Source organism: Lissotriton helveticus, chromosome 6 (genome assembly GCF_964261635.1).
Source record: "Lissotriton helveticus chromosome 6, aLisHel1.1, whole genome shotgun sequence".
In the NCBI taxonomy this organism is placed as follows: domain Eukaryota; kingdom Metazoa; phylum Chordata; class Amphibia; order Caudata; family Salamandridae; genus Lissotriton; species Lissotriton helveticus.
Window position 1 is genome coordinate 487,507,008 of NC_136067.1, and position 24,694 is coordinate 487,531,701.

Genomic DNA, 24,694 nt, shown 5'->3' on the forward strand with positions numbered 1-24,694 from the left:
AGGAGCTACTTCAAATTCACACCCATACTGCCAACCAAGGCTGTTAAAGCTTCTTCCCAGAGTGATGCTGAACTAAGGAGGGAGCTGTCGCCTGCCTGTTTGCGTCTGCTACGATGCTGTTGTCTTTCTCGTTCTCTCCCCTTTCACATTCTCAGTCGCAGAGAAATCGACCCACAGTGAAATGGGGAGAGCCAGAAAGTAAGAATCGGATAGCTACCTTAATGGTGACTCCGTTTCTTTTGATCTCTAGGCTCATTCCCTCCATCTATTCCCTCGCAACAACTGCTTGGGCATTGGTCAGTCTGTCCACAACAATTGACTGTTTTGTAAATAAAGTGAACTGGTGAGAATGCGTGTGCTTGTAGGGATGGAGGCGTAGCACATGACTCACATATGCACATACAATACCTATGCACAAAGCTCGGTACTAATAGCATAGATTCAGTGTACGGCCGATAGTTGGTGGAGGGATAGTCAAAAGGTTTGTTATTGGAAGCAGCCTGCAGACCAACAGCAATGGAGACTCCATAAAGGTGACTTTATCCTTGGTAAATATATTGCCTTAGTCACCCCAGATAGCCTTAGCATGATTGGTATTTATTCCCGCGTATCATTCACACCAAGAGTTACACCAAGGCATAGGCATGCTGGGTGTCCACAAGCAGAACTGGGGACATTTACATCGTAAATATACTTAGTTTGGCACACCTGTGGCGTGAGCATGGTTTAATCAAGACTCAAGCTGCCTGAACTCTCACCACTTTAATAATCTGGTGCTGTTAGAAGCCTTCTCTTTAGAGACTGAAAACCAGGGCACATGGAGTTTGTTAAATGAAAGGTAAATGTAGTTGTCGCCCCAAGGTACCACCACCAGAGGTGGGTGTTACATGTCCCTGGACCCATGCAGTATAAGACTTTTCGTCTGGTGGGTGGTATATTGCCACTTGCTTTTCAACGTTTGTGGATTCTTCTTGTGACCCTAAAGGTATATATGATTGATTTCAGACTGTATGTTTTTTTCCAGACTCACGTTGTTAAAATCATAATTTACTTTCCAGGGCTTGCCGTCCTGAAGCACGTGCTCACACCCCGCATAAAAGCTACTCATGTTGCCATTGATGCAATGCAGGAATATTTGGATGCAGTCTACGATGTCACGGTAGCGTATGAAGGCACGCTGGACTCGAAAGGGAATAGAAAAGAAGCACCTTCCATGACAGGTAGGATTTGGGCCACTGAGACGGAGTACATTACCTACATATTTTCAAAGCAAACATGTTTACATTTTAAAGGTGGATCACTTAATCATTTCATAAAGTAATAAACTACAGCTAAAAATGCATGCTGTAGCAATATATATATATTTTTACCGATAATGACTATACTTTTACAAATACTTTATATCGTATTTTAAGAAGAAAAGGATAAAATAATGTTTTGCCAAAATGCCAATACATAGGGGCCGTTACATTCTCAACACCTTCATGATATACCACAATATCTTGTGGCATCATGTATGTGGTATAGCACAGTTGGACTAGTCCTGGATAAGCCAGCTGCTCCTGACCCCGTTCCGCCGCGGCTGTGTGCCGATCGAGCGGAGGGTCTCCTCGTGAGCAACGCGCCCACACCACTTCCTGCCTGCCACACTCCACACGCAGGTTAGCGTGCTAGTTGTTGCGAACTCTGAGGTTATATCTAGGGGCGAGTCTTGTGCTCCTATCGACGATAGCGGCGACCAGGCTGCTTGCTGCTCATATAGCGCTCAGCTTCTTAGCGCTCTTGTACTTTTACTGAATATCGCCCCGTGTGATTTTAAGACACCTGATGATTGTTATTTTAAAACTGTATTGCTTTGTGTGATTTAAGACACTTGATTCTGACTTGCCTAAATAACGCCACTTACCTGTTTGCTCCTTCTGCTCCTGACCCAGTTCCGCCGCCCCTGTGTGCCGATCGAGCGGAGGGTCTCCTCGTGAGCAACACGCCCACACCACTTCCTGCCTGCCACACTCCACACGCAGGTTAGCGTGCTAGTTGTTCCCTCCCCTCGATCTATATCAGATGGGGACCTGGCGGAAGCGCAGCGGACGAGCGCAGCGGGCACGCCGTAATCGCGCCGAAGTTGCGCCAAAGTTAATCCCGTCTGCGCCCGTCCGTGGCCGATCGCGTCCAGCGGCCTCTCATTATGCCCATCGTATTACCTATTCATTTAAGGATCTTTTCACCCTTCAACACTCCGGCCCACTTAAACCCTGCGCCATCAGCGCGGCGCGGGTTTGTGGCATCTTGAGTTCCCTGGAATCCCATCCAGGTAAACAAGATTTGCGGCTCCCCACTAACTGTAGCGATCCTTCCACCACTTCACCAGTTGTTGGGCCATCCAAACCACATTCCCTGGCAATAGTCTATCTTAATACTCGCTCGCTGGCGAAGCACCAGCTTGAAATATTCCAGAGGTTGGATGATGATTACGTTGACATTCTTCTCCTTTCAGAGACCTGGCTAACTAATGACTCTACCCCTGAAATTCTCGCTGCTATCCCGACTGGTTATTATATCTTACAGACTAACAGAGCAGCCGGTAGAGCAGGCGGGGGGGTTGCTGCCATTATTCGTTCCCAATATAAGTTTACCATTTTGGAAACCAGCATCCTTCCCGAAACGGATATTCTTACTCTGAAATTTATTTCTCCCAGGTTTTCTTTCATTTGTGTCCTTGTCTACAGACCCCCTGATAATATGCCTCTCTTCTCCCAACAGTTTGGCGATATCATCTCTCGGCTAGTCATTAACTCCGCCAAAATCCTCGTTATTGGCGACTTTAACTATTGGCCATTAGACCCTTGTGAAAGTGGCCTCTCCGAGGATTTCACGGTTCTTTTACTTGGCCTGAATTGTAAGCAGCACATCACTGTAGCCACCCACAACAAGGGCAATACCCTCGATCAAGTTTGGACAGCCAATCTTGACATCTCCCCCCCTTTAGTATATCCTTGTTCCTGGTCGGATCATTTTTTTTTTCTTTTTCTGTGAAATTTATCTTACCCTGTCGTCCTCTTCCTACTACTAACTTTACTGCACGTAACTGGAAACATGCCAACATCACAAAATTCCATTCAATCTTAGCCACGCCTGTCCCCAGTGACATGACCTCGACATCTTCCCAGGCTGATGCTCTCGATCAGTGGCTTGGGCATGCAAGCGACGTAGTGGCACCGTTAAGAATCATCAAAACTAAACGTCCCCACGACGCTCAGCGTTGGTTCACGGACCAGCTGAAATTGGACAAACTGGCTCTCCATCAAGCAGAGCGCGTTGGAGGCGCAACTATGACCCTTAATTAAGAACTGCTTATGTTGATCTACTAAACCTCTACAAAAAATCCATTTTACAAGCAAAAACTGCCTATTTTTCGCAAAAAATAATTCTCAATTCTGCTTCCAAAACTAAAGATATTTTCTCAATTGTAGAGGAACTCTCGCTACCAGACCGTGTCACTGTCCAACCTTTACCTACACAAACTCTTTGTGACTCCCTCAACTCTTTCTTTATTGACGAAATTATTACTATTAAAAATAACATTCCCCCTTCCTTCCCTATCGACTGTCTTTTCTTTACCCCCTCCGAATCCCTGTTGTTTTAATGCATTCCCTCCTATTTCCCTGACTGAGTTCATTTCTTTAGTACATACGGTGGGCTCGGGTTCCCCCAATGATTGCTGTCCCCCTCAAATTTTGAAAGCTGCCTTTTTGGCTTGCCCTGATCCTCCCTTGGCACTTCTTAACAGCTCGCTTGCCACAGGTTCTGTCCCTGATGCTTTCACACAGGCGGTTGTGATCCCCATACCTAAAAAACCTGGTGCTAATCCTTCTGTCCTGAGCAATTATCGGCCGATCTCCCTTCTCCCCTTCTTGGGAAAAATTTGGGAGACCTATGTCACCTGCTGTCTCAGCGCATTCATTGAAGGGTCTTCTTTTCTAGATGACCAACAAGCCGGTTTTAGACCGTCTCACTCCAAGGAAGCTGTCATGGTGGCCGTTATGGATGCACTGAGACAAGGCGCCGACAAGAATCTGGCTCAGGCTCTTGTTTTATTAGATCTGTCCGCTCCCTTTGACACGGTCGATCATGCTATCTTGATCGACCGTGTCAACAATGCGGGCATCCAGGGACTGGCTTTAACCTGGATTAGGTCCTCCTTGCACCAACGCTCCCAATCAGTTCATCTGTCTACCTTCTCAGCCTCTTATTCTGCACTTTCCTGTGATGTTCCTCAGGGGTCTGCTCTCTCACCTTTTTTATTTAATCTTTACATGCAACCCCTTATTGTTTCTCTCCGTCACACCCCCGTCACTATCTTCAACTATGCGGATGATTTACAGTTGATTTTTCCTGTTGATTCTTCCCCTTCTTCCTGTGCCAATTTCCAATCCACCATGATTGCCATCTCTGAGTGGATGCACTTTAGCCAGCTGAAGCTCAATCCCGACAAGACAGAGTTAGTATTAACAGGAGGGACAGCCAACTCCTGGAGCCCCAGTTTTTGGCCCCCCGCTCTTGGCCCTCTGTCAACTCGGTGAAGAGCCTCGGTGTGATTATATCTAGTGACTTATCTATGAGACCTCAAATTAATGCTGTCACATCTTCCTGCTTCTTCCAGCTCCGCAGGATCTGCAAAATCCGTAGGTTTCTCACTACTGAGGCTCTCATACTTGTCATTATGGCTCTGGTCATCTCCCGTATTGACTATGCTAACTCTCTTTATGTTGGGATTCCTGCTTACCACCTTCATCGGCTTCAGCTGGTACAAAACCAGGCGGCGAGACTGGTCTTTCAACAGCCCAAACATCAACATGTCTCACCCCTGTTGAGGAAATTGCACTGGCTCCCAGTGGCCTCCCGTTGCACTTTCAAGTTGGGCTGCACTGTCTTTAAGGCCCTTCTTGCTCTTGCTCCAGTTTTCACTTCCTCCTGTCTCAAGCGCCATATTCCCTCAAGAAATCTCCGCTCAACTACCCATAATCTTTTAATTGTTCCCAGGTACAAACGTAAAAAGCACGGTGGCTCGCGCTTTTCGTACCTTGCCCCGGCACTGTGGAACTCTCTTCCTATCTCACTCCGACTCTGCCCCAATTATTCTCGTTTTCGTAAATTACTGAAAACTCATCTTTTTCAACTATCTTTTGAGTAATCTTGCTGTCCGCTTCCCTGTTATTGTCTATGATCACCATGAAACCACTTGGTGTCCGTGCGCGGTAAAAGTTATTTTAGCATAACATTTAACATAACATAACAAGTAACCTTTCATCCATGCTTTCGACTAAAAACATTAACCGTACTGTCACCCGGTCAGTGGCAATCTATCCAACGACCCCAGATCGTCCTAGATATTGGACAATCGCTTCAACAGAACCCCTTTCAGCTCCATGCTTGAGCACAGGTCTGCTATCTTTGACACCTCGCCGCTGCCAGACAGTCTGACTAGCTCTCTTGCCGCTTCAAGGGCTCACAGGGACCTACCGTATTTGCAGAACATTTTCATCCCCAGTTTTGCTTCCAGGTGTACAAGAAGCCCTGAAGCTGCCATCTGTTTCACCCTCCCTCATCCCAGAAATCTTTTATCCTGCGCATAGCTTAGAAAAATGCCCCATCAGTTAGTGTCTCCGGCACAAATTGTTTGGTGTGGCAATCTATATTGGCTGTGAGCATGCATAATAAAACCTGTGTAGTATTTTTATATTTTGCTAGTTGAAACCGATAACAGAGTGCCACCTCCCTATAATACATCTTTGCTTCTTCACAGTCTGTCATCAATTTCACCCAGGTCCTCCCTTCCTCTCTTCAGCAGGCATTCTTCTCTTTAGGGAACACGATTGATAAGGGTTTTTATAGATCTAATATGGTCGCTATTCCCAATTGTTCCGCCAATACCCTATTTTCTATGGAATGGAACAGTCCAGTATCATTGCAGTTGGGCTGCAGAATAATAGCTTTCAAAGTTAGGGGCCCACAGACCTCCCCTACCAACCAGAAGACACAGATCGGCCAGTGCCACTCTTCGTCAACCAGTGCTCCAAAGTTGTTTGCACAATAAAAGTGGATTTATATAGCGCTTATTACTGCCCACGAGGCGTCAAAGCACTTTTTCAGCGATTAGCAAGCTCCTCTGGAACCTATAAAGGATTATTGGTGAATTAGTTTAGTGAAAAATGTAAGGAATATGAGTGATGATATGTTATTCAGTTATTTGGATTGAGAAGGAAAGTGGAAGGATAGAAGAGGGAAAAAGGTTTGCATTTATATAGCTCTTGCTAGCCCTGATAAGGTGTTGAAGTGCTTTTCCAGCAACTGGCACGCTACTCCAGAACCCATAAAGGATTAGTGATGAATTAATATAATTAAATATGAAACTAATTTGAGAGGTAGGCATGTTATTTATTTTTATTTATTTTGAGAGTTTTATAAAGCGCGAACAAGATCCTAGCGGATATCAGAGCGCTATACAAACAATAAATGTTACTTATACATCAAAAAAAGCGCAGATCAACACAAGTGAATAAAACGTAGTCATTGCAACATAGCTAGATTTAACATCAAGAGTTGTCTTGTGGATGGGAGCGCGAGTGCGTCTTGTATCAGGGTTTCAGCAAGTCCTACTCAAGTGTATTTGGCCACGAGGATGGCTTTAACTTCCTTTTTAAAAGAGGTAGTGGACGGGTTAAGTCTGGTTTCTGGTGGTAAGGCGTTCCAAATTCTGGGTGCCATCCCAGAGAAGGATCTGTTATAAGTTTTTTTCTTATGGAATTTTTGTGCTTTCAGTAGTAGTTTTTCAGCATTTCTAGAGATTCTGGAACCACCTGAGATCGTCAATTTCTGTGCCAGGTAACTGGGAGTCTTAAGATGCAAGGCTCTGTGCGTCATGCACGCAATTTTCAGCTGGATTCTCGCCTCTAGGGGTAGCCAGTTCAGGGATTGAAGGTCCGGAGAGATGTGGGAGCTACGTTTAGATCCAGTTATGAGTCTTGCTGCGGCATTGATTGAGGCTCTCAGAGGTGCCGTAGTTGCCTTGGGTAAGCCACAGAGAGAGACACATCCGTATTCCACTCTGGGTATAACCAGAGCTTGTACTGCCTGCTTTAAGTCATTCTGTGGTAGGAAGGGTTTCAGTTTCCTCAGTGTGTTTATCTGGAAGTTGGCTCCCTTTGTAGCAGTACTGCTATGTTTTTGCATGTTGAGATTACTGTCTAACGTTATTCCTAGTGACTTTGCTGAGTCCACAATGATAGGTTGAACGTTGAACGCCGTAATATGTTTGATCCAATCTTGCATTTTCAGGATTTGAGCCGGTGGAGCAATTAGTAGAAATTCAGTCTTTAGGGCATTCAGTTTCAGATGATTTTCTGCCAGCCAAGTTTGGGTATTCCTAAGAGCTGTATATAGTAATTTGATGTCCTCTTGGGAATGTATCTTGAGGTATAGTTGTGTGTCATCTGCGTACATGTGATATTGCACATTAGATGTTTGTAAAATTTCGGTGAGGGGTTCCAGGAAGAGATTAAACAGTGTTGGGGATAGTGCGGATCCTTGTGGTACACCCAGGGAAACTGGAACGGGCTTGGAGAGGGTGTTATTGACTTTGAATTGTTGTGTCCGATTTTGGAGAAATGAAGTGAACCAGCTTAGCACTGTCCCAGATAGGCCCATTCTGTGTTTCAGGAGGTCTAGCAGGTTCTCATGCTTGACCGTACCAAAGGCAGAGGAGAGGTCAAGTAGGATGAGTAGGCAGGATCTGTTTTGGTCAAGTATTTGCAGCGCATCGTCAATGATGTGTGTCATGGCTGATTCTGTGCTATGGCCAGCACGGAAACCTGATTGGTATTTGTTGAGAAGGTCAAACTGATCAATATGTTTCGTTAGCTGTAGATGCACACATTTTTCCAACAACTTGGCTAAGTTAGGGATATTAGAGATAGGGCGATAATTGTTAAGGTCCTTGGGGTCTGCTGTTGGCTTCTTTAGAATGGGTGCAACCTGGCCTACTTTGAGGGAGTCTGGGATGCATCCTTGTTGAAGTGAGCTGTTTATGATCTTGGACCCGAGAGGAAGAAGCAGTGGGGTAAGGTCTTTGACTGCGTTTGCCGGAAGTGGGTCAGAGAAGTGGTTGTCTGGGTTCAATGCGCTGAGGATTTTGCCGAAGGCGTCTTCGGAGTAGGAGGTAAATGATGACCAATCCGCATTATTTTTAGGTTTGGACTCTGAGGAGAGTTGTCCAGGCGTTGTTCTGGGAGCAGGCAAGGTTAGTGTCTTCGGTCTAGCATATAGGGTTAGATCCTTTAGGAGGTCGTTCTTGATGGTGTCGGTCTTCAAGGTGAAGTAGGTGGAGAATTCTTCACAGTTTGGTTGAGAGCCTTCTCTATCTTGAAGGTGAAGAGGTGCCACCTTAGATTGGGTTTTAATCAGATCAAAGAGTTTTTGAGGCCGATTTTTTGCCTGATCAAGTTGAAGGCTGAAAAAGTCGGCTCTGGCGCGCTTGATCTTCCGGAAATATGCTTTACTCTTTGTCCTGAGGGTCTTGAGGTGGTTGGAGGAAGGTATTGATCTCCAAGTCCGTTCTGAGTGAGCGCCTATCCTCGTTGAGTATACCATTGTACCAAGGTTTAGAATCTTTCAAAGAAACTCTTTTGAGTTGCAGAGGTGCAACCTCGTCTATTATTGCTGTCATAGTCGAGAGGTAGTGGTCGGTGAGCTCGTGAACTGTGGAGGATCCTGCGGGAGGTAACAGAAGGTTAGAACAGGAAGGAGGGATGGTGGTGGGATTGAGTTTTTTCAAGTCTCTTTTCCACACTTTGGGTCTTGTGGATTGAGCTGAGTTCAATTTCACAGTTTCCTTAATGATGAAGGTGATGATGTGATGGTCTGACCAATCGCAGGGTTGGATCGACTCTAGCTGAATGGAGCCTGGTTTAGAGATTAATAAGTCCAGGATCCATCCTTTGTCGTGTGTTGGGGTCTCGCAGAATTGCATTAGGTCTAGGTCGGCAAGGAAATTCTTACGACTGTTCACTGCTGTCTCTTTAGGATCAGCCCAATGGAGATTGAAGTCTCCGAAGAAAATTTGGGTATTTTGTCGCCCCACGTATGATGATACTAAGTCCATGAAGTGTTCGGTGAAGGCGAGGTTCTCCCCTGGTGGGTGATAGATGATGTGCAGAGAGCAGACATGTTTGCCCTTGCTAGTGATGTTAAGGCACATGTATTCGCATGACTGGAATACTGGGGAGATGGCTCTGTTTACAGAGATGTTAATACGATGTATGCATGCTATGCCTCCTCCCGACTTATCATCTTGAGCTCTGTCTAGCCTGATGATGTTGTAATTAGGTGGAACTAAAATATCAATGATTGGAGTAGAGGATTCCTTTAGCCAGGTTTCTGTTAGCATTATCAGGTCTGGCTCATGTGCAAGGATGATGTCAGCTATGTCCGCGGCATGTCTAGCAGCCGATCTGCAGTTTAGGAGCATACATTTGAGTTTGGGCGTGCTGATGGTTGGGGAGGGTTCCTGAGTGATAGTGATTCTTCTAAGGTTGTTGTTTGCGACGCCTCTAGTGTTTGGTTTAGTGGTCCTATGGGGGTTGGGGGGGATGGTAGGTATCCCTGATAATGTGGGAGTAGTAAGCTTTGAGGGGGTGTGTTCATATGAGCTCACCAGGGAGCGTAAGTCGCTCTCTGAGAGGAGATTGGTGCTTCTAATTGGTCGAGATGAATTGTTGTAGGACGGGACTGAGGCCCAGTTAGGACAATAAGTATTCATGTTAGTGGTAGTTTGGTTTTTAGGCCAGCTCATTTTGGAGGGTCTAGTTGCTCTAATACCCCATGGTTGTTTCGCTAAGCGATCGTTGAGTGTTTGGAGTTCTTCTTTGATTTGGTTCAATGATAATACGATCTCATCAAGTGTGGGGGTTTGTGCAGGTGGGCGTGTAATATGTAGCTGTCTAGTATGTGTGGGATTAGATGCATGCAGTGGGGTCTGGCCTTGAGTAAAGATTATGGTGTGTGTGTGTGTGCAGTTTGTAGTATGTGTGGGTGTAGGTGAGAGGGTGCTGCTGGTGAGGATGTGTGTGTTAAGTGGGCTGTGGGGGTGGTTACGGATGGAGAATGTGTCTTTCTTGAGGGGCTGTATGTGTGCGCTGTAGCCTGGTTTGATGTGTGGCCAAGGTGGGTTGTGGGGGAGGATGGTGGGACTGATGGTGCGGGTAGAGTTGTGGATGACGGTGGGTGGGCTGTGGGAGTGGCTGTTTGGAGTGTAGTGGATGATAGATGGGCTGCTGGCGTGGGAGGGGTTGTGGCTGACGATGAGTAGGTTGTGAGAGTGGATGGTTGGGATTTGGGTTTAGTAAGTATGCTCGGGGGCCGGGTGACAGCAGCGGGCCATGCGTCCTCCTTGTCATCTAGGTGAGGTGTTTTACCGTGATCTAACCGCTGAAGTAAGGGTGGATGTTTGCGTGTGTAAAACCTGGGTCGGGGACAATCGATATTTGCCCGGCGGTATTGCCTCTGTGACCCACGAATTATTAATCAATGAAGAGGCAGGCGCTGGAGACTGGAAAGCAGGAAACAAGGTTTTTTATTCTCTCCGGAGGAGAACACAGCAAAACAGACAGCAGGTATCGTTCTGAGGTGCTCTAACTTATTTCTGAGGCCTGGCCCCTTATATTCAGTCTTTAGCGGTTTTATTACAGTTTACATACTCATGGCAATGCTTTGATGTACGGAAAGACATTCCCGGAATCCCCCTTTGGGCCCGTTCCCACACATATTTACAGTAGAAGTCCCCACCCTGGTCACAACAGGTGATGACTATCGCGCAGCTGGATATTCCGCCAATTCATGGAATGCGGGGTTCAATCGGATCTCATGGGGTGGGGGCTTTGATCAACTCGGGGGTCCTTTGATGAGGGAAGCTTTCTATTGCACGGGGAGGGGCAAGGAATAGTATCGGCAGAGCTGGGTGTCGGCCTGGGAACGAGGAAGACAAACGGGCACACGGGGAAAAAGGGGTTTGCATCAAAGGGCCGGGGACCAGGAAAGGGAAGAAGGGAGGTGTCGCGCTGGGAACAGGATGAGGTTCTGAGGCAGAGCCGCGCTGAAGAGGGGTTTATGATTCAAGGCAGGTGCGAGCAGGGGGGGTTGGTCAGCGTGCAGGCTTGGTGTGGGCGAAGTGCTATGTCGGGGGCCAGTGGCATGCAAAAAGGGATGGTCCTGATCGAGGCACCTAAAATGGCGGGCGCGCACGACAAAAGTGTGGCATCAGGGAAAAGGCAAGATGGCGCAGATAATGTTCACCAAACCGTACTAATTTTCCACAGTCCTCCCTTTAACATATTCAAGACATCTTGCTGGTTCATTTTCTACTCAGTTCTATTATGGTGGGCATAAGAAGAAGCAGTAGGAACCCTAGGCGAAGGAGTCGTAAACATTTCATTTAAGATCTCTAGTTCTAGGAGGCGGACCTATTGATAAACTTTGATAGTAATGCAATACAAAAATGATTCGAAGTGCGAGCAGTGAGTACATTTCATAAGGTGAACTGATGGATTGTTACATAATTAATACAATGTTGGCTGGGAGAGAAACGAGACGTAGCCGAAATGATAGGGTAGGAATGTTCGAAGTTTAGTAAGTTTTCAGCAATTTTCTCATCTTCTGTTGGCACTGTGGACTACCGGCGGTGGAGCTACGAGCCCAGCTCTATTCTAAGTTCCGTGTTGCAGGGCACGACCTTTTCCTCGCGTTTCTGGTCAAAAAGGTCTCTTTCGCCCTGCGTCCTTTGGGATCAATAGTCAATAAGTTCGGGCGGAAGAAGAGTGCGCAAATAGTCCATAGGGTAGGTCGGAGAAAAAGGGGATGGAGCAAGGCCAGATCGGGAACAAACTAGGGGAACGAGAGATTCCAGATAGGCGGGCTCATGACCGAGTCAAGAGAGCGGGGACCTTTCGGCACACATTCGAACATGGAGCAGGGGCATCAAGTTAGCCCTTTCCTCTCCTTTTGTTGGTGATAGTGCCTCGTCCTGTAGCTCTGTTCTGTCGCGGTCACGCCTTGGCCCATGTCGCAGACATTCCATAGTCCGTAGTCCGGCCACGTGCTCCCACATCCGGTCCTTCTTTCCTCCGGCAGCCGTACCCTTGAAGGAGTTTGAAAAAGACAGTCTTTAGAGAATTGGTAGAGGAAAGTAACCACATAAGTCTATTTCTCTCCCAGCCCCAGGTAAATGAGAATAGAAACGTCCGTTATGTTAGGGTTCACAACTGACATATAAATGATCGATGGTGAGCCTGCTGGATTTACTATGACTTTCCTTCACGATTGTTTAATATAATCACGACAGTTCATCTGAATACAAGCCTGACAATGCTATACCGTTCTCTAGGGGTCTATATTTAAAAAAGGGTGTTGTGAGCTATCAGCACAGTACTAACAGGCATCTCGATGTGGGACGAACATAGGCTAAACATTTTTCATATTATCACTGCCTCCTGCCTTTTACCTAAACATTTTCGCTTTTCGACAATGTTCATTGTAATGGTTCTCTTTGCTTCGGTCTAATCTTTGACTTTGTAAAACATCATTCTGGTTCCTATGCAGCCTCTCACGGCCTAATTACAAAATTAGAAAAGACAGGGGTCTCATGGGAAAACAACTAGGGACATAGAAAACGGTGGTGGGGGAGGGCATCGTCTTATTTTGGGTTATAATGGCATTATCGGCAAAAGGCCACAGTTCAGTTGGTGAGCGGTCAGTGATTCTTCCCAAACTCTGAAATTTGCTTATCAAAAATCGCTTCTAGGAACCACAGCTGGCCTGCGTTAGTTGTAAGTCGGTTCATCTTTTACAATCGGGGGTGGGGGATAGTTAAAACTCTTATCGGGGGGGCAACTGAACGCAATACTGGGCGCGTCCTGGGAAGATGGGGAGGTTTCGATTACCTTTTACGGTTTGGGTATCGCGACAATTCGGAACGGGGAAGGTCGCGCTATCTGGGGCACTCTATTCCATCAGGGGAGCCGCTGACGTAGTTCCCTTATTACGGGTCAGATTAGGGAACCTCAGTCGTCTTACCCGTCCTTTCCCTTATGGCCAATTCAAAATAGTTTTCGGAAAGGAGAGGTAGTGGCACAGCGTTAGGGCGATTGCATTAAAGACAAGTTTTGAGCAAGTACTGGCGGTATTTGAAGCCAATTGGGTGGTGTGCTAGGGGTGGTAGTCTGCCAATTTCGGAGCTAATCGCTCGGAAGAGTGGGAGTGTGAAGGAGAGAGGAGAGAGAGAGAGAGAGAGAGAGAGAGAGAGAGAGAGAGTGTAACGGCAGGCTAAATAGTACACGTGCGACAGGAGGGTGGCAGTGTATTCGAGAAAGGCTATTTAGTGCATTACACAGCAAAGGACAGTTATGGGTCTGCGTTAGAATCTTGAAAGCATGCAGTTTGGGTCGGACGAGCATTAGACTGGGTAGAGGGGGCATGCTTTGATGAAAAGGAAAAAGGAGGTACCATTGTGTCGCACTTTCTTGCACTCTTGGTCCTTCGACCAGTTGAGTCAACGCTTCAGTCGCACACACACATTCTCTCATAGTTTCGAATCATACGTGGCATGGGTTCATTCGTGCAGCCTGGTTTAAGGGTGATCATTTTTCATCAGATCATACTAATTTTACGGGCTGGTTTGCTACGTGAGTAGTTTGTAGGCGTGCTTAGGCGCCACCTTGCAGCGCTAGTCTGCTTCGTGTATCAGACATGGCAAGGCTTCAGATCTTCGCCACACCTAGGCTGTAATCTCTGATGTAACCTGCAGGGGGAGGGAAAAGAGGGGAAGGGAGGGGGACAACATTCGCGCATATCAAATACATGGATTCGAGAGTTCTTTACTTACCTCATACTCGTTTTTCCTCCTCGGGGTAGAGTCCTCGGGGATATGGTTTCTGGAGTCGGGGGGGGGCAGTGTGTCCTTATAGGTCGTGTGCGGGGAAGCGTAAAAAGGGAACCAGAGGTGCCTAGTGCGAGGTATCTAGTTAATAGATGTATCTCACTATCGGGGTCCTTAAATCTCCTTCAACGCTGTGACATTCTAGGGTTCTTCGGTCCTCGGGTCAGCTCTGTTCCCTAATACCTTTGAACGTCGTACTTTATAACATTTACATCGTTTTATTTTACTCTTCTTTTACATTCCCTCATTTATACCGTTCGTTTTACCCATCCTTGGAAGCCGAGGTCCTCCTCCCTGCGAGAGTTCATGAGTCAGTCGCGTACCTTGAAGGCAGAGTATCGTCGTAGATCCGATCCGTCCTTCAGGGCTGGGCGGCCATCTTCTAATAACCTTAAAGAGAGAGCAGAGTAGGGTGCACAGAAAAGAACTCTCCCGCCCATCCCATATTTCAAATAAAGCATGCAATACCCGTTCATTATTTCGAAGACCTTTATTTTTGCAAAATCATAGCACGTGGATTTAAGAGGGTGCAGTCGTATTTGGCCGGACACGGCAATGGCTAAAGTGCGTACAGTGGGGGGTGTCGTTCTGCAGCAATAAAAACGTTAGAAAAGGGTTATCAATTCACTTGTAGCAAACTAAAACGTCTATCAGTTGGCCGGGGGCTCGGGGCGTTTATTTCATAATTTAGAAGCATAGTCAGACTAGTTGCAATCAGATTTCTTATAAGCATATCGTGTGCGTGCGTCATAAGCGAGGTTATACATCAGCTATATATATAAAAAAATATAATACATTGTACATTTGTAATCATCGTTTTCAACGGGATTCTTTTACATTGTTCGTTGAGTGAGTTCCCCTTTCTTCTTGTCAAGTGTACAAAGGGTCATATATGTCGCAGAACATTAAGTTTGTATAGTAAAAAGGGACACCACGAGGTGTTCGTAAGTTCCTATTGATACCGGCGCCATTTTGGGCGGGGCCGGGTTAGTCCGGAAGTAGCATCAAGGAAAATGTTTCCTACAACCGGCAGTTGGACCAGAGTCCTTTTCGTCAGTTCTAGAATTCATGCTAACAGAAGGAGTGGCAATGTCATGTTTATCTCGTTGGCGATCAAAGCAGTTGTCCCTTACCGGAGGCCTGCAGTGGCCGAGGGTTCCTCCGGGGACCTTTGTAGAATCTTCAAGGCTGTGGAGATGTTGTCGGAGGTGGGGGCTCGTGCTCCGGTGGGCGAGCGACTGAGTTACGTTGCTGTTCAAAGTTACTCTAGTGGCCGAGGCCCGCCTTCCAGCGGACCCAGACGCCATTTTGAGGCCCTGCAGCAGTCCCCTCTCATCGAGTCTGTAAGAGTGGAAGAGACCTTTCTGGGGACAAAAATAGAGAGTGGAACTCCGTGTTGTGGAAGTGGGATATTCGGCTGAGGTGCGGCTGTGATGCCCCCACCTGGGGGGCGAGGGAGACTCGTTCGCGCCGTCTCCTTCTCCCGGTGCACTCCAGGCCGCTCTCTTCCATGGGCATGCACGATGGTCTCTCCACACCCTGTGCTCCACAAGGCCCATGCTCGATGCTGTGGAAGTATGGCCACCTGTGGCGCACATTCGGTGCTGCGCAAGTATCGGTGCAGTCATTGCATATTCGGTGCTCCGGAAATATGGGCACCATTGCACGTTCGGTGCTGCGCAAGTATTGGGGCACCATCACCTGGCTGGGGGTGCTCGGTGTTGGGCCAGGGGCTGGGAGACCTCCTATCCGTGGAGGTGGGAGAGGCTCGTCCGCGTCGCCTCTCCCTCCCAGCCCACCTTGGACAAATTGTTGTGGAGGTACGTGCAGGACATCCCGCCGCCCAGAGCTGCTGCGGCTGTTACGGAGGGGAAAAGAAAGAGGTGCCTCGTTCTTCTCTGGACCGAGCTTCCTTAGGCTATCGGCTGCAGCCGGACTCAGTTGGCCCCGGTCCCTGGCCATTGGTGGCCGGACCGGGTGGACATGTGGCGGGACTACCGGCAACTACCTAGGGCTGCTGCGGCTGGACTCCGCTGGCCCCTGCCTCTCCTCCGGCTCCCCCATACGTTAAGATTTCCTGACCGAGTGTTGGCAGCAGGGCCCGCCTTATATGGGTTGCCGCCGGTTGGGCGTAGCCGTAACCCTGCCCTGCTTTGGAAGGTTCCAGAATGAGGGGGGGCGAATGTTCTGTTGACTTTCCTGTTCTACAGTTTACCGTTCTTGTTTTTCTAGCGTTATTGTGTTTTTCTTTGTTTGTTATGTTAAAATAAAGGTTCGTGTTTATCAGTGGCTTACTGATTTCGTTTCCCATTTCTTTCTTTCCAGGTTGTTTCATGCTAAAATTTCTATTAACATAGTTTATGTAACATGGAAGCACATGCAGGGGGATGACGCAGATTCATATATTACGTACACACAAGCTCAGACGGGGGGACAGTAAAAGCATGACACACAAGATCCAGAGACAAACATAAAAACAGTTATTGGCCATAATTATCTTTTTCGTCCGTTAAATTAGAGCTAGGCTGGGTTCCCGTCTCAACGTTGTCCGACCTAGGAAAATTCGAACATGTCGCTGAAATCGTTCTGGCGAAATCTGTGCCATCGGGCATAATCAAACGTGGTGGTTCTATCTGGTCTGTCCATGTGAGTCGGATTCTTCTTTGTCTCGCGCTTTTTCTCATTCTGCCGGCCTGTCTTTCCTGTCGGCCCTCTGCCTCTACTCACGCTCAGTAGAGTCGGGCATTGGGCTTTCCAGTGTCCGACATATCTACAAAAAGCACATTGGTCTTGCCCTAAGTCTGGCCGTCTTTTGCGTAGTGTCGGGGGATAACTTTTGGGTCGTGGTGCCCCGGCGTTGTCCAGTCGATATATTTCTCTACCTGGTTTGTCCTCGTCTTTTCTCTGTCGTTGCATAGCCTCTCTGCGCCACATACCGAGACTGTCGAGCATAATAGGCGTTGTCTTATTATTGCGAAGGGCTATTTCCAAGGTTTCTATTTTATCAAGGTCAAAGGATCCTACCAGTGGCCACTGTTTGTCTTGACTTTCTTTGGTATACCTGTGCCACAATTTATTATAGGCTATGGTAACTAATCCATAGTTTATGAACATGTCCTTATTAGGGGTGCCTTCCAGTGGAGCTATATGGTCCACCTCTAATACACGGTCCGGGCTGAACCAATTATCAATCAGTGGGGAGAAGACAGACATGACGGCTCGCAACGAGGGACAAAAAGTCAGCACTGCCTATCTTATCACTGTGCGCAAAGACTAGACAGAATATTTCTATTCTACGTTGTTTGCAGGCAGTGAATACCTCATGAACAAAATAACAAAGAGTAACCAGTAACGAGGAACAATCAATAATAAATAAGATAGAGTAGAATCATACAATCAATAATAAATAAGATAGAGTAGAATCAATGGGGAGAGTAAGTAGGGCGCAAAAGTCTGCGTCCTCTACCCTTTCACTATCCGCAAAGAGGAATCTGTTATTTCCGGTTTGCAGACAGAGAATCTCCAGAAGACAATCTGCGAACAGTAGTTCGGGGTCAAAGAACCCAGTTAATCAGTGAGGGAGAGGGAATCTCCCAAAAACCGTTAATAAATAATAGAGTCAGTGGGGGAGAAAAATAGGCACGACGGCTGCGTTACCTATCCTTCACTGTTTGCAAAAGGGAAAGAGCCTACTGTTTCTCCGCGTGCAGACAGTGAATCTCCAAATAAGTTAACAAAGAGTAATACTAGTATTTTTTTTAAACAATCAAGCAATTATTTCGCAATTCGTCGTGTTTACACGACCTTACCCGGACCGTATGGACAGTTTCTTGTCTTCCGAATCCAGCGCCCGTTCGTCCTCTTTTTCTCGTATTTCTCACGGCACTCCTAATGGTTCCCAGTCAGGACCGTAGATCACTCGAGAGAGAGGTCTGTTCGGAACTAGTGAAGTTCGGATGATCGGCTGCCAGACGAGGGTCTATTGGGCAAGAGCTCTCCCGATCGTTGCAGTCGTTCACTCTGTCGTCGGGACCTCTCCCACTGGATCCACGAGTCGCTGATGGGCCCCACGCTTGGGACGCCAATTGTAAAACCTGGGTCGGGGACAATCGATATTTGCCCGGCGGTATTGCCTCTGTGACCCACGAATTATTAATCAATGAAGAGGCAGGCGCTGGAGACTGGAAAGCAGGAAACAAGGTTTTTTATTCTCTCCGGAGGAGAACACAGCAAAACAGACAGCAGGTATCGTTCTGAGGTGCTCTAACTTATTTCTGAGGCCTGGCCCCTTATATTCAGTCTTTAGCGGTTTTATTACAGTTTACATACTCATGGCAATGCTTTGATGTACGGAAAGACATTCCCGGAATCCCCCTTTGGGCCCGTTCCCACACATATTTACAGTAGAAGTCCCCACCCTGGTCACAACAGGTGATGACTATCGCGCAGCTGGATATTCCGCCAATTCATGGAATGCGGGGTTCGATCGGATCTCATGGGGTGGGGGCTTTGATCAACTCGGGGGTCCTTTGATGAGGGAAGCTTTCTATTGCACGGGGAGGGGCAAGGAATAGTATCGGCAGAGCTGGGTGTCGGCCTGGGAACGAGGAAGACAAACGGGCACACGGGGAAAAAGGGGTTTGCATCAAAGGGCCGGGGACCAGGAAAGGGAAGAAGGGAGGTGTCGCGCTGGGAACAGGATGAGGTTCTGAGGCAGAGCCGCGCTGAAGAGGGGTTTATGATTCAAGGCAGGTGCGAGCAGGGGGGGTTGGTCAGCGTGCAGGCTTGGTGTGGGCGAAGGGCTATGTCGGGGGCCAGTGGCATGCAAAAAGGGATGGTCCTGATCGAGGCACCTAAAATGGCGGGCGCGCACGACAAAAGTGTGGCATCAGGGAAAAGGCAAGATGGCGCAGATAATGTTCACCAAACCGTACTAATTTTCCACACGTGGGGGGGTGGTTACTATGTGTGACAGTGTTTGGGATGGTTGCAGAGGCATGAGTGTTAGTGAGGGACAAGAGGGGGTTAACCAGAGGGGCATCTGTTGTAGTGGTGGTTAAGTGGTGGTTGGTGTTTGCTGGGGGAGCGTAAGTTGCTTTGTCTGAGTTGGGTTGAGTGGTGTAAAGACGTGTGTTGGCAGGTAATGGTCGGAGTGGCATGGCGTTGTTGTCGGTAAGGATTGGACGTGTGGGATGATGAATATTAGCGGTAGGGGTGGCCTGAGTGCCTGTATGGGGTTTAGAAACTTGTTAGTATGTTATTTGGATTGAAAAGGATAGTGGAGGGATAGAAGAGGGAAGGATCTAGAAAATGTTTTTTTGGAGCTCATAGCGGTAGTAGTAGGCTTGGGATGAGTAAAAGGGAGATGGAGGGGGAAGAGTCAGAGGGAAGGGTTTAGAAAAGCTTGTTTGGGAGATCTGAATAGTAAAGAGGTATGAGATGATGCAAGGAGGGTAGAGTAGGGAAGAGTCTAGAAAGTAGGTTAGTGCATTGAATAGCCTGAATTAGAAGAAACATAATAAATATATAGATACATAAGTACAAGGAAGGTATATATATATCTATAAGGAAGGTAGTATATGTAGATTAAAGGTGCATTTCAAGTGTTGTTGCACTTTAAATTATTTGTTTTTTAAATAATCCAATAGCAAAGCAATTGTAGATCAATCGTTATGATAAAAGATTTACTTATTTATGCAGTCACTTATATACACCTTAAAAACATAGAATAATGTAACTATCAGTAATATGTACATTTGTTAAGCAGAACTAACGAATATCCATAATTTTAAAAACAATAATTATACATGTTTAAACAAAGTAATAAACATATCTATAGTGCAAATAAATGCTTATTTACAGAGGTGTATGGGAGCTTCTCAAAATAATATACCAGACAAAGTAGCATAACCAATTTGGCAGCCTCCTCTAGTATGCCACCTGTGCTCTGAGAGAAGTCCTTTCCATCCCTAGGTAACCTTCACATATGTCCAGCAGAGAATGATATATTTGTATACCAAGGTATCTGAAGGAGTGGCATTACAACTAGGTCAAACCTCCAATGATGTTGTTGTCGAAGGTGAGCATGACCAGGCTTAGTAGGAATAGAAATGATTTAGCCCCGCTAACAAAGGGGCTGGAGGCTGCTCGGACTATCTCAAGAGCACAAACAATTCTGTAATGGTAGAGTTTTATGTCTCGGAGGAAAAGCATGACATTGTCTGCGTAAAGTAATATTGTGTGTGTTGTACCTAATATAGGAATACCCCAATCCTGCCTCCCCACTTTAATCGGATTGCAAATGGTCCCAAGGCCAGCAACAATAGGAGGGGAAAAAGCTGGCAATCCTGCCAATGGCAGCTGCTACTTAACAGGGGTGGAGGGTGATTGGAAAAAAATTCACTTACTTGCTGTCTGCCTCGTCTTGGTCCTCTTTCATCATCGACTCCTAAAAGCAGGAAGTACACAGCAGCTTCATGATTAGCTAGGGGAGCCTGGAAGCCTGTCATAAGCCTGTCAGCAATGTGGTGATTGGTCTGAGCGCCGTGATTCAGGGCTCAGACCGGGACTGGGAGCCTGTGCATGTTCTCCACCCAGGCTGGGCATCACAGCCGGGTAGAGAAAATGCTAAGTCCGCATGACTGTTTGGCCGGGCCAACACAGCCGACCAAACTATAATGCACACGTTAAGAGTGCCCAACACACACCCCTTCCCCCCAGCTCTGTCCAGCCCAGTCCTGCCTGTATCTAAGCCAGCATGTAAAAATTAAATAATAACAATGCATTATCATTTTATTTTTCATCTTTGAACTGCTCACTGACCAGTGGGGCAATGCTCCTCTGCGTTAGCAGGGAAGCCGCCGCTGACCACTACCTAGTTCCTCTAATGAACTCAAAACTCGTTGAATAGGATTCAAGATCAGCATAAAGTAGGCTTCTTAACCTCATGATTCCACATCCAAAATTTTAATCTGGCCAGCACTTGAAAAAGGTATTGCAGTGCAAGTGTGTCAGAAGCCTTCTCCAGATCCAAGACCGGGAAGGCGGCGCGTGGCCACGCTGTCTGTAACATTTCCGTAACACTGTAAAGCCTTCTGATGATGAGATGTACTGCCGTTCCAGCCAAATTTGTTTTGATCCAAATATTTTTTGTCAGGTGCCAGATTGTCAAGCATATTGGCGACAATCTGTGGCAGTCTGTCAGGTGCTGTGCTATATAATTTGCAATAGAACCTGTAAAGAATTTGAGTGTTGTACTGCTGTCAATATTTCTTCATGGAGCAAAGTGATGGGCAAATGCTTTGTCTCGTTATTGATTACACAGGCTAACAGGCATCCATATTTATCACTATCCGAGTGGGCGTATGCAGTGTAAGCCATATTATCTAAATAATGAAGTTTTTCATGTAGCCTAGCTAATCTTATTGCAACTCCTGTAGGGGCTTCAATGCGAACCTGTTAATAACGAGCTTAGGCTCTATTTCAGTGTAAGAAGCCTCCAAATTGGCCAATTCTTTCTCCAGGATTCTCCAGCTGCCTGCAGCTTCCGGAGTACAGTGGCCCTGGACCACCACCTTAAATGCCTCCTTTCACAGACCCTGGAAGAGCTGAACCATCATTATTGGTCATGTGTTTTGGAAGCTAGGGTTTCACGCAAAGTGAAATCCTCCTATAATGAGACCTGGAGATGCATGTTCAGTGTAGATGGGAGGGCCATTTCCCATTCTAAAAAAGGCAGCTGGGAAATATGATCGGAAATGGCCCAGCCTTGATAGTCGATGGATATTATTTGGGAATGAGGGCTATAGACCAGAGTATTCTGTCCAACTGGACATATAAATTGTAGGTGGTCGATAAGGAGTAAAGCCATGAAGCAGGGTTTTATAGACACCACACATCTGTCAGTGCCCACTGTTGTAGCCAATAGGAAAGCAGGGGGATCTTGTTGTGAATGGCCAGAGTTTGCAAGAGAGGAGTGTGAGATCTATCAAGCAACAGATCCAGGACAGCATTGACTTCCTCTCCCAGCACCCATAATATATGTGTCCATTGTGTCAGGTGGGAAGACAACTGGTGTAGGAAAGCCTGCTGTTGTTCGTGTGGCGCGTAGATACTCTCACTGACTATTGCTTCCCCATCCAGAAGAAGAGGCCTACCCTTCTTTTTAGCTATTACTGGGTTTACTACAAAGGGTAGTGCCCCATCTCTTTTCCAGATTAAAGTGCCTCTTGCGTATGTGGAGAAATCAGTAGTAAAACTAAAATGTTGCTAAAACTTTGTAATATGGATATAATGTTTCTTTTATGTTTTTTATCCGGTTTTCTAGAGGAAAGGATATATAACTATTTTATAATCATGTTATTGCTGATATGTGCTTAGAATTTAAAAATAATTCGACGATGAGCTGTTTAATATCTTTTTAGGAAAAAGTATGTATTTTTTTTTATTTGCCCTGTATTGTGTTATGTGTCTTTTATGATTACTCATGATCGAATAAAGGCGAATTTGATTTGAAATCAGTAGTATAGTTGTCCTGCCAGCGCTTTTGGAGTTTCACTCCTTCACCTGCGATTATATGGGATTCTTGCAATATTGCTAGCTGCACAGTCCTACACTGCAGAAGGGAATGGATTTTATATTGCTTTGTCGGATTTTCAATCCCCCTGATGTTCCTTGACAATATGTTATAACTCTGTGATCACGCCATGGAAAATGCTGTGGTTTAGGCAGCTCTGCCCCAAAGAGATCCCGCTGTCTCTACCCTTACCCTCATCGGAGACATATCTTTCTACTAATAACATCACCCACTGTGATATCTCAGCCCTTGACATGACATAGCATTTGAAATCAATTACAAACAGAAACTGAAGGAATTGGGAGGTTGGATGGAAAACAGCTGCCCAACTTAGAACTTCTTGAGAAGTAAAGGAAGCTCTCTGGGGTGCAAATGGGAAGGTCTTAATTGTCATCTGGGGAGCTCATATCAGACACTTTTAATTGTGTTATTGTTCTTACCAGAGTACCAAGCGACCAGAGTTCCTTGGCAATGGAATGAAAGGCAGACTGATCTGGGAGTGGCATACAGAGTCACATCAGTGTTATCTGGATTATTATAGAAGATAGAGTGAGGGGTCTCCCACCGGTGCAACACCAAACTCTAATGGAAAGCTGCTCTAGGGAAGAGGCATCATCATCCGAATGTTCAGAGGTAGAAGCCACTGCCTCTCTTACTGGGCCCTGGAAGAAGGCTGCTGCCACCAATTCAGGTTTTTGTCGTTCTTGTGCTTCTTCTTGTGACTGAATCACCGTAGGGGATTTCATTCCATGTTCTTGGTTTCTAATGCCTCCTAGACAGCAAGTCTCAAACATTAGCAACAGTTTTTTCTCCCCAGTAGGAAAGGGAGTCATAGGCCATACCACGACTGCAACATGCTGCTTCCAGTAGCAAACTTTAAAACCTCTTTAGTGAACTTTGCACATTGCTACTCTGTGTGTGCTTTCTCATAGGGGCAGCAGCTTCAGCCTTATCTTATAGTCCTAGACCTAACCTTGAGGAGAACATCAATGGTGAGTTCTGTCCCTAACCTGTTTTCTCTATTAGCCTTAGCAGATAAATGTCCGCACACCTTTCAAACAATTATGTGGCACTGATTCATAGGCTAGTAGTTACCTAAAGCTGGGGGCACTGACTGGAAGCCAGGGATCCGTAGAAAGTTGTGCCACCAGAAAAATAAGTAACACAGCAAAAATTGTTCCTTAAGGAATTCACATTATTTTGAATTTCCAATTCGTCACTACAGTGAACAAAATTCCAAGACGCTCAAGAGATTATCACAAAAAAACAAATATTTTTTATAGTTTTTTCTCATGAGATACTTAAAAACATATCCTATTCATATTGCATAGGTATAAATCCATATGACCATTCATGTATGGCAACTCAAATATCCACTGCTACTCGGTTCTTTGACATGTGCAGTGGTTTCTGACACTTTTTCACAAAGTATATGGACTATATTTACAAATTTGCCATATATACATTACTCAGCACTTATATACATAATTACGATACAGTGATAGGTAATATTATACATAAAAAAGTGTCATATTGTCGACGTTTCGATCTCACACACTGTAATTCTTCAAGACCATCATCAGGACATGTGTTGCACCATGAATCTATCATAAAACAACATATATATAATCAACATACTTGTAAACAATCCCTTGAGTACATAATGTGTATCGTCTGCCCTCACCAAACTAGGTGATCTAAAGTGTATATTTACACAACTACCAAACACCTTCAACTCCCAAAAGTGCCAAACGTGTACGAACACCTATACACCTTTAATCTAATTACTTCAGTTGTGCCGCACATTACATCATTGTGACATGCTCGCGCAGCTTAAGTCAGTAGATATATAAATCTTAGTACTCACAATAACGACCGGTAACTAAAACCTTAACCGTCTGGTCCTGAAAAGAAGAAACCACAGCCAATAATAAACAACTAATTTTAATTAACCAAAAGACCCTGATATTGTGCATCATGCACAATAATGCATCTATCTTACCTTCTGCCTCTTTCTGTTAAGAGTCTATAAATAAAATTAACACACAGGCTCATCAATACTGATATTCTCTCATATTATGAAGATCTTAACTTTACATATCGCCCTATACAAATCCGAAGCTGTACTCAGA

The 24,694-nt window shown here is 46.0% G+C and overlaps 1 protein-coding gene across 1 annotated transcript in view; it reads left to right on the top strand.

Annotated features, from left to right (window-relative positions):
• AGPAT5 (1-acylglycerol-3-phosphate O-acyltransferase 5) overlaps positions 1-24,694 on the top strand; it is a 520,893-nt gene that overhangs the window by 367,176 nt on the left and 129,023 nt on the right. The window contains exon 6 of the mRNA XM_078647934.1: positions 1,059-1,220. Coding sequence (XP_078504060.1) covers positions 1,059-1,220 — 162 coding nt within the window. The remainder of the gene's footprint in view (positions 1-1,058; positions 1,221-24,694) is intronic.